General features: G+C 45.6%; 1 protein-coding gene across 3 annotated transcripts in view; it reads left to right on the top strand.

The window, feature by feature from the left end:
- Window positions 1-10,194, top strand: part of Smarcal1 (SWI/SNF related, matrix associated, actin dependent regulator of chromatin, subfamily a like 1) — a 62,454-nt gene extending 52,260 nt beyond the window's left edge. For all 3 annotated transcript variants that reach the window (XM_023701417.1, XM_004641350.2, XM_023701415.1), the window contains exons 14-17: window positions 3,441-3,623; window positions 4,605-4,705; window positions 5,603-5,699; window positions 9,918-10,194. In XM_023701417.1, the coding sequence (XP_023557185.1) occupies window positions 3,441-3,623; window positions 4,605-4,705; window positions 5,603-5,699; window positions 9,918-10,157 (621 nt within the window). In that variant the 3' untranslated portion in view covers window positions 10,158-10,194. The remainder of the gene's footprint in view (window positions 1-3,440; window positions 3,624-4,604; window positions 4,706-5,602; window positions 5,700-9,917) is intronic.
- The last annotated feature ends 390 nt before the right edge of the window (window positions 10,195-10,584 follow it).

Here is a 10,584-nt window from a genome sequence, read left to right as displayed (position 1 = left end):
AATAAATAAATTAAAAAAAAAAAACTATATGTATAGTATTTACTAATTGTCATGCAGAGAAAAAAAAGCTTGGATAAAATATATGAAAACATTGATGATTATTTGTAAGTTGTCATCTACATTATCTTTAGTTTTTCTGGATTTTTCAGTGTGTTTGTATTATTTTTATAGTTGAAAAGTTTAAGATTTTTCTAAACAAAATAAAGGAGGATTGCAAAACAAAAAAAAAAAATGTAAAGAAATAAACTGAGAAAAATCCTGACAACTTACATGAAATATAAATAATAGCAATTGCATGCAAAAATAGCACTAACTCCTAATAGAAGTTAAAAAAAAAATGTATGGCAAAATATAGGAATAGTTCATCAGACAAGTGAATACCAATGACTGGTTGAAAGATAAGAAAAATTTACTTCTCTGATAAGCATAGTTAAAAATAAGATTTTTTTTAACCCTGTCAGGTCAGCTAAGGCTTTCAAACATGTGGGTGGCTATTGGTGGACGCACCTTGAGATGATGGCCTTGCCATTGTCTGTCAGAAAGCAATCAGGAGGGGCCGGGGAGATGGCTCAGTGGAATAAGCGCTTCCTTGGCAAGCGCAAGGGCCTGAGTTCAATCCCTGGTTCCACCCAAGAAAAAAAAAAAAGCAGGCAGTGCTTGTGGGAGCCTTAAAAGAAGGTTTTCCCTTCTACTATAGTAATTTGATTTTCAGCAGTTTAGGGAAATAACTTAATATGGACATAGCTGTTCTTTAAATTTTTATTTACTTGTTTTTAATTTTTTAAAATTTTACTTTAATGGCCTTATGGAGGTATCATTTCCATGCAGTGACCTGCACCTTTTGGGACCTGAACACTTTGTCACCTCTTTCCTCAGGGCTCTTTGTCACTGGGGCTTCCTCCTTCCACTCCCCACCCCTAAGCTCAGTTGATTTGCATTTTTCAGAGTTTTATATAAATATGGAATCATGGAGCATGCACTTTTCCTTCTTGACTGGTCCAATTGCTTTCTCTCAGCAGATTTTGTGATTCATTCTTTTTTTTAAATTGAAAGCATATTTTTTATTTTATTTTAAAATTTTATTTATTTATGTGTGTGTGTGTGTGTGTGTGTGTGTGGCCAGCTCAACCCACCAGGGGGCGGGGCTGGCTGGCATGTGGTGCTGGGGGATTGAACCACGGTCTCTGTGTTCTAAGTAGGTGCTTTAGACCACTGAGCCATCTCACCAGCCCTATTTTTTTTAATTTATTTATTTTATTTGTGTATGTGTGTATGTGTGTGGCCAGCTCAGCCCACCAGGGGGCGGGCTGGCTGGCATGTGGTGCCGGGGGATTGAACCGCGGTCCATGTGCTTTGCTAAGCTTGTTCTAAGTAGGTGCTTTAGACCACTGAGCCATCTCACCAGCCCCTGTGATTCATCCTTGTTGCACGTACTAGTGGTTCCTTGTTAGTGCTGAGCAATCCCACTGCAGAGATGCAGCAGAAATTCACCCACTCCCCTGGTGATGGACCTCTGCCAACTCTTTCTTTTTAAGGAAAACTAGAACTCTCCTAAATCTCAGAAATAGGAGAATGGTTAAATTATGCTACTGCTACAGAATGGAATAGAGTTGTTAAAGTCGAATTTTAGAAAACTTGTACTTGTTGAGTTCATTTACAATATAATGTTTAGGGGGTAAACAGGATATAAAATTGGTTGTTTGATACAGGACCTTGTTATATACTCCAAGCTCGGCTTGACTCACTAGGTAGCCCAGACTGGCCTTGAACTCAAGGCGCTCCTCCTGCCTCAGCCTCCAGAGGGCTGAGGTTAGCAGGCTTGTCCTCCACACCCAGCTAAGGCTGTTTTTGTAAAAGCCATGTCATACACATTGAGAAAAGAGCAGAGAAAGATTACCTGGTAGCAGTGCTAGTGTTTCTGTTTTCCTCACAGTGTTTGTCATTTAAAAAATAAACCAACACCCCTTAAGAGAAAACACCTGAAGTAACACAGCCCACCTGTTGACTGCTGGATATTTAAATCAGAGAAATGCAAAATATATTCACACAAGAACTTGAGCACAGGGGCCAGGAGATGGCTCAGTAGAATAAGCACTTGCCTGGCAAACATAAGGGCCTGAGTTCAATCCCCAGTTCTGCAAAAAAAAAAAAAAAAAAGAACTTGAGCCCAGATGTTCCGAGCAGTGGGTGATAGTCCAAGTTGCATCAGCTGGTCGTCCGTCTGTAGATGAGAAGTGAGACTATGGTACTCATGTGCCAAGGAATACTACTCCACAGCACTAAAAAATAGACTATGGGCTGCGAAAGATAGCTCAGCAGTCTAAGTGCCTGCCTGGCAAGCACAAGGACCCAGGTTCAGTCCCCAGTACCACATGCCACATAGGCCCCAGCCGTAAAACCAGGTGTGGTGGTGCATGTGTGTAATTCCAGCACTGGGGCTGCTGAGACAAGAGGATCACTATGAGTCTGAGCTGCATGGTGAGATCCTATATCAAAAAAGAAAAAGAAAAAAAAAGAATAGACTGCAGATGTAGGCAGAGGGCTGAGTGTATCTCCAGAGAATGATGCTGAGTAAATAAAAACCATCCCGAGAAGTTGTATATTAAATGATTACATTTATATAGCTTTTGCAAAGTGAGATATTAGAAATGCAGGACACATTAGTCACTGCCAGAAATTAAAGACTAGGGAAAAGGAGGGATACTGAAAGGACTGCACAAGGATCCTGATGATGTTGGAGCTATCTTGACTGTGGGGAGAGGGGTATGAGAAAACCTAAATGAGTAAATAAAATGTAGAGAAATACCCACAGAGTGGGGTATTTGAAAATTAGCGGATTTTATCAGTCAGCCTCCAGGTCGTGATATACTATAGCTTTCTAGGTCATGATATACTGTAGCCTCCATGTTTCCGTGGACTGAGATTGGCAGTGTGCCCATAGGATCTCTGTTAGTCCACACAAAGGCATGTGAGTGCACAGTTTTCTCAGTTTACTTTTTTTGGGTTTTTTTTTTTTTTTTTTTGAGACAAGATCTCACTGTATAGTTTGGGCTGGCCTTGCACTCACTGTTGCAGTCTCCAGGCTGGTCTCGAATCCTCAGAGATCCTCCTGGCTCAACTGCCCGAGTGCTGGGATTACAGATGTGTGCCACCATGCCCTGTTCCAGGGCTGCATGGTGGGCACCAGCTGAGACGGCATGCCCAGGTGTCCAGGGCTGAGACTGCACAGCGTGTGGAGCTAGGGATTGAACTTGGGTCCTTGTGCTTGCCAGGAAGGTGCTTATACCTCTGAGCTCTCTCTCCAGCCCTTCAGTATACTTTTGATTCAAGCAGAGGAGAGCCCAGAGAGCAGAGAGCTGAGCAGCAGTGCACCTTTGTCCGTGGAGCTGTGGTTGGGGCACTTTACTCAACAGCCCCCTTGGTTTCCTCTGTCCCTGCAGCACGTGTCCCACATCCGCATTGATGGGTCCACCCCGTCGGCAGACAGAGAGGACCTGTGCCAGCAGTTCCAGCTGTCCCAGGGGCACTCTGTGGCAGTACTGTCCATCACCGCCGCCAACATGGGCCTCACCTTCTCCTCGGCTGACTTGGTGGTGTTTGCTGAGCTGTTTTGGAACCCAGGAGTAAGGGCCTTAATAGATTGGACTTCCCCTGGGCATGCTCATGTTTGAGGGTGTGGAGGGGCCAGGGCAGTTAGGAAGGACTTGGTCCTGTGAGTCTTCCATAAGGCTGGGTTCTTCTTCTGTCTTTCCATGCGCCCTAACCACCCTCTTATATATTCATGTGTTCGTTTCATTTCCTTTAATCACTGCGTGTCTGTTGGCTGGCTGTTAGGTCTTCACAGAGACCGGTAGCGTTATTGGCTCCATTATCTCAATGGAAGAGCAGAGCTGTGGAGGAATTTAGGCTTCACCTGTCCTGGCAGGAAGCTGGCAAGTGAGAGTCCAAGTGACAAGCTAGGACTGACATTGTCCTCAGAAGTGCAGGCAGGAGCACCAGGCTACAGCTCAGGCCTCGGCTTGCCAGCCCAGGCCCCTTTTGTCAACCATCTCTATAAGCTGTGTGCCCCCACCATCATCAACAGAATGCATCAGATAAAAGTATTTGTTTGAACTCACAAAGTTTCTCCTAAACCTCAGAAAACTCCTCTAATATCCTGATATCAGCAACTCCTGTACAAATGGATAGACTTCAAGGTTGGGGCCATCTGTAATAAACACAGAACTCTCAGTATGAGTTGTGTAGTAGTCAGCTCACCACCCTGTGAAACATCACCCCACCCCAGTCATGGCTTTGATGTTTCTAGCTGTTTGGAAAGTAACTTTATTTCCCAGAGATGAGAATAGAAATGTGAGAAGTCTCTGTTATTTGTCCCTCAGCACCAGCAACCACCCATGGTTGTCCTGCTGCAGGTGCTGGGTCCCCAGGCAGGGTTGTGGGGGTCTTTGTGGTTAGATGACCAGGCTTGTGCAGGCCTGAGAGACAGATGCTTTGAGGAGGAAGGGGGTGAGGTAGGGTATCGGGGGAAGAATCTCCCTGCTGTGCTGTGGTGGCCCAGGCTGCTGTATGACTTCACCCAGCTGTCTTCCTCCTTGGACACACAGGTGCTGATCCAGGCCGAGGACCGAGTGCACCGCATCGGGCAGACAAACTCCGTGGGCATTCATTACCTGGTGGCAAGAGGCACTGCCGATGACTACCTTTGGTAGGCCTGGCTGGGTGGCCTGGGTGTGGAGCTGAACAAGGGTAGGCAGAGAGCATGCGTCCTCAGTCCTTCTGTGCTTCCCCTTCTGCTGGGACCTTCAGGGATCCGCACAGAGACCCAGCGAACGCCTCTTACTTTCCTCGTGCTTGGCCCCCGTCACTGGTGCTGTCTGGGGCTTGCAGGGTACAGGAGGCGATCTTAGGAATACGGGGAGTTGACTCTTTGGACTGGGAAAGAAGGAAGAGGAGCGAACTGTGCTAGAACACAGATGGAGCACCTGTGAAACAGCCCTTTCCCATCATGAAGGCACTTGCTGGGGTGGGGACAGCCTTCGTTGTCCTTTTATGATAGGCCACATGCAGTGCTACTGACAGAGAAAGTCACCAGTGCTGGACAGCCATCAGCACAGCTGGGATCACATTTCTACCCTGGGGAGTTGTATATATTAACTAAACAGAAATTCCCCAAATGCTCTTTCCCCTTCCCAGTCTTCAATGTCTTGATTATTTCAGCTGTGGCCACTCCTTGTCCTTATGTCCAGCCTTGTGACACAGGGGTCTGACCTTTGCAGTATACATGAGTTACCTCTACATACCTTGTCCCCTGGGCAGCTTATGATGTCACCAGGTTCCAGATTTTTGTTGTAATGAGACAGCATTTACTTCCTGCACATCTTCCATCGGAATTTTGAGCCTGCCATTCTAAGTCTTAAACTGGAGGTTGGTTTCAATTAAGAATGGGCGAATACTGGAGGACGAATGCTTGTGCCTCACAAGGCCCAGGGTTGTGAAGCGCTCAACATGTGACAGCCCCTTAGGGCTGAGGAAAGTGGCCTCGTTTTAGTCAGTCTGTTGTTTCTGTGCAGGTTGCATTCATGTGTCTCATTCTCCCCAACAGGCCTCTGATTCAAGAGAAGATTAAAGTTTTAGGGGAAGCTGGGCTTTCTGAGACCAATTTCTCAGAAATGACGGAGGCCACTGATTACCTCTCCAAGGTAACATGCCACATGGCTGCTTGTCACTGGAGCAGAGGGGACATCAAGCTGTCTGCCAAGCCCTGCGGGCCTAAGAGGGGCCGTGTGAATCGCTCTCAGGAATCTCCCCTGGCCCCAGAGCTGAAAGCAGTGGACTTGCGATCTTCTCCTTCAGCCCTTGTGTGTGTCTCTTAGTGGGGAGCGGTCCTGTTAATGCCTCCTGCTGCTCACGTGCCCCAGAGTCTCAGGGCCAGCCTTCCCACTGCTGCCTCTTCCGTCAGATCCTCAGAAACAATGGCTCCCACCTATGGCAACTGTTGGCTTGTTGTGCTACCCCAGAACTTGTCCCTGGCACAGAATGGGGAATATTAAAAATAGGGCAGCACTGGGGATGCGGCTCAGTGCTGAGTTCAGTGCCTGGTACAATAAAATAAATATATTTATGTCCTCATATATACATATGAAAAGGGCATTACCATCAGAGGTAGCATAAGAGGCCAGTGAGCAACCGTCTGGGCCCAGGTGTGCTTTGTCAGGCGCCATGGGCTGGCATCTGGAGAGAACAGCCCTGGGGCCATGTGCCTGCCCTGGCTGTGCACTCTGGCTCACTTGCTGTCATGGCCCTTCTCATCCATCTCCGTGAGACTCCCTAGAGCACGGGCTCTGAGACCTCCTGAGCTGGGCCTCCCTTCTCTAGCTCCGTGGTGGACAGGCAAGGTGAAAGCTCAGAAGGCACTGCCTCCTGGAGGGCGACTCTGGGAAAGTCTGAGTCTCGTGCAGGATGGTGGCCTCCGTGTGGTTCACTAAGTGACCAGGGGACCTGTCTGTGTGGAATCACTGAGCGACAGCCACTAGGTTAAATCAGCAACATCCTGCAGGTGATGCTAAGCCTCAAGAGCCTGAGAGTTCCCCCATTCATTTACATTTCCTTAGCAACTGAATCTTTCCCTCTTCCTCCTGTTTTAATTACTGGGATAGATAGTCAGAGATCACATCTCTCTTATTTATCTTTCCTTTCTGTTGAGTTTTGCTTTTGTATCATTTTTTTGTTTGTTTTTGAAAGAGAGAAAGCAAGAAGATTTTTAAGTCTTAGCTATAAATTATTCTTTTAGATTTAAAAGTTAGTAAGCCAAAGGGGCCAGGGAGATAGCTCAGTAGAATAAGTGCTTGCCCGGCAAGCACAAGGGCCGGATCTCAGTCCCTAGTTCTGACAAAAAACCCAAGTAAGCCAAACTTAAAATAACCTTTTGTGGGCAGTGGGGTCTGGGATGAAACCATGGCATTAGCACTGAGCTACATCCCCAAGCTCTTTTTCTATTTTTATTTTAAGACAGGGTCTCACTAAGTCAAGAGTTGCCCAGGTGAGGCTCAAACTTGCTGTCCTTCTAGCTCAGCCTCCCAGAGTGCTAAGATAACAGGCAGGTCCTGTGGACAGTTGAAAACACTATTTCTAAGCTTTTCCGAGAGCTCTAATGCAGCTGAATTCCAATAGAACCGAGGTTCTTATGTGCTGTCTGAGAAGGGAGAGACTTATTTCTAAAGAATTTCATTTTCTTATTCTGGCCTTTCCCTCAGTTACTCTGAGTTATGAATTTCTGCCTAATGTACAAGATAATGTAAATGAAATTTATCAATATTTTGATTAATAACAATTTATTCCCACTAAGATAGGGCTGAAAATTTTCATTAACAACTAGAAAATGAAAACGTTGCCCCTTTTTGAGGCGACAAAAGCAAAAAAGGTTATATCTCGCTAGGACAGCCTTACTTCTGAGAGAGGAAATGAAATACTAATCTGATCTTGGACTTTTCTCCAATTAATTACGCATGCTCCAAGTTTGCTGATAGTCTGGCCACAATCGAAATTGAATGCACACGAGCAAGTATTTCTCCTTGGAATGGCTACCTTTCGTGACTTTGCACTTGTTCAGAAAGAGGCTGATGAGTATCCTTCAGGAGGACTTGTGGATCCTATTTTGTTTGACCTTGATGATCTTTAATATCACTGTCCAAAGTCTGAGACCCTGAAAGGCCAGGAGAAGTCAGGTAGAGACCAGGGGAGTAACCTGGAGTTCTTGCATGACACCTTCCCAGTCCGTTTTCAAGAAACTGCTTCACCTGTGTTGGGATTCTGTGAAGAAACTGACAGATAGTGGCCATTCAGATTGAGCCCTCATTACAGAAGCCCTCAAAGCCAGGAAGCAGTTTTGGAAGTAGACCTAGTGGAGTCTAGTGGTGCAACAAGGGAAACTGTTAAAGGAGGGTAGCCTGGGAGAAAATTAGTCAGGAGACCTCAGGGCCGATGGCGGTGGGAGAAGCCTGAGTGATCTGGCTCGGGACAAGAGTGACGTACGCGGGGGCCAGGGAGATGGCTCAGTAGAATAAGCACTTGCCTGGCAAGCCCAAGTGTCTGAGTTCAATCCCCGGTTCTGCCAAAAAAACAAAACAAAACAAAAAAGAGTGACGTACGCTCTGGGCATGTAGCTCAGTGGTAGAGCACCTGGCCTCTTGTGTGCCATTTCGTAGGAGAGAACGGGTGGAAGTGGATCAGGGGGTCAAGGTGCACAGGGATTTCAGGCAAGGCGACTGTGAGCCAGTTGGGAGACTTTCATAAGTAGGCTTCCTTGGAAGAGAACTGGTTTGGGGAGATTGTAGGGGATGGAGGGATCATGTGTCAGTGGAGGTGTTGTGGATGTACTTCTAGAATAAAAGTGGTCAAGCTTGGGAATTTTTTTTTTTTTTTTTTTTTTCCAGAACCGAAGATTGAACTCAGGCCCTTGCACTTGCCAGGGAAGCACTTATTCCACCAAGCACTTATCTCCCCGGCTTGGGAATTATTTTTTTAAATATTTATTAGTATATGTTTGTGATGTACATAGTGGTTATGTTCAACTTGGGGGATTGTTAGATATACACATTGCATCTTGATTATTTATACACACACACACACACACACACACACACACACTGCCCCTTTCCCACTTTCCTTTTTCTCTTCTACTAGAAATCTCTTTCCTATCTCTATGGAGTTTTTATTTCTTTTTCTTTTTTTTCTTTTTTTTTTTTGGTGGAACGGGGGATTGAACTCAGGCCCTTACACTTGCCAGGGAAGCGCTTATTCCACTGAACCATCTCCCTGGCCCCCTGGAGTTTTTATTTCTTAACATGTGTCTTTTATTTTGCTCTTTCAGTTTATCTCTCATATTAAAGAAATCACGTGATGTTAACCTTCGGTGGCTTGCTTCACTTATATTATGGTCTCGAGTCCATCTGTTTTCTTAGGGATCATGCACATGTATCCTCTTTATGGCTGAGTAGTACTCTCTTGAGTTTATATTCCTCATTTTGTTTATCCATCCATCTGACAGACATGGAGGCTGCTTCCATGGTTTAGCTATAGTCATTGGTGCTGCTAACCACGCGTAGGTGGGCATGCAGGTGTTGCTGTAATATGATTTAGGGGAGGTCAGCAGAAAGTGACAGCCTGTCAGTTGTCATGGTTGTCACTACTGTGCCTTGTTCTAATTGCACCATTGTCAACAATGGATAGATGTACTCTGTGGGCATTTTGGTCATTTGTAGCTTCGAGGTCATTAGAAACAGGATCAGGTATCTACTTTGAAAATGAATTGCAGTCCATGGCTTCACACAGAGCAGTGTAACTAACGCTTTATTTTAGAAAGGCTCCGGAAATTTCAGGTGCTGTTTCATTATTGAAATGCCAGTTTGGAAAGTCAGAAGAAAGCAAATGTTGGGGCTGGTGAGATGGCTCAGTGGTCTAAAGCACCTACTTAGAACAAGCTAAGCTAAGCAAAAGCACAGCGACCGCGGTTCAATCCCCCAGCACCACATGCCAGCCAGCCCCGCCCCCTGGTGGGCTGAGCTGGCCACACACACACACACACACACACACACACACACAATAAATAAATAAATAAATTTTAAAAAAAGAAAGCAAATGTTTCCAACATGAATCATGGTGTGAGTGCTACTACTTTATCACTGTCACATCATTTGTTTTCATTTCTAACCCAGTGAGCAGCAGACAGGATGTCAGACACTGGAGCAGAACTGCTTTAATAGTTTACCAAGATGGTCTGTCCCAGATCAGGTGTCATTGTCCCTGATGGCATAAAACATGCTGTTTCTTACCTTGGAGCTCTCACCAGCCACAGTGGAGGAGGGTCTGCACTGGTATGTGGGTTTGTCCTTATCTTTTCTTTTGTTTCTCTGATGAAGGACCCAAAGCAGCAGACAATCTATGACCTGTTGCAGAAGTCCTTTGAGGAAGATGAAACGGACATGGAGCTCCTGGAGGCAGCAGAGTCCTTTGACCCAGAAAGCGCTTCAGGAACCTCAGGATACGGATCCTGTGATCTGGGAGATGCCGTGGATGAAAGTGGCTCATCAGCCAGTCCACCAACGAAAAGGAGATTTGAATTTTTTGATAACTGGGACAGCTTTACCTCTCCCTTCTGAGAGAGGCCAAAATTTTTTTCAAATCACAGAATTTATTAAAGTATTTTGCTTATAAGTCATGCGTTGTTCTAGTCATGCAGCAGTCCCATGTCTCCAAGCTCAGCGAGAACTGCGTTCCTTCCCCTGCCTCTGGGTAGGAGCTTGCTCCGGGCCTGAACTAATCTTTTCTGGTTCAGAAAACAAACAGTGGCTTGTAATATTTGTAATTCATGCCCTTTAAACAATGAAGTAATTCCTAGAGTCCCCAAAAATCTAGATATAAAAAAATGAGGGGCCAGGGAGATGGCTCAGTAGAATAAGCGCTTCCCTGGCAAGCACAAGGGCCTGAGTTCAATCCCCAATTCTGCAAAAAACAAAAAAAAACAAAACAAAACAGGAATGGCTGTAAACTTACAGAGCACCTAGCATGTGCCAGGTACTGTCCTAG

The sequence above is a fragment of the Octodon degus genome, unplaced genomic scaffold, assembly GCF_000260255.1.
Source record: "Octodon degus isolate 3935 unplaced genomic scaffold, OctDeg1.0 scaffold00135, whole genome shotgun sequence".
NCBI classification, from domain to species: domain Eukaryota; kingdom Metazoa; phylum Chordata; class Mammalia; order Rodentia; family Octodontidae; genus Octodon; species Octodon degus.
The sequence above is the reverse complement of the archived record's forward strand: the minus strand, read 5'-3'. Positions and strand labels throughout refer to the sequence as shown.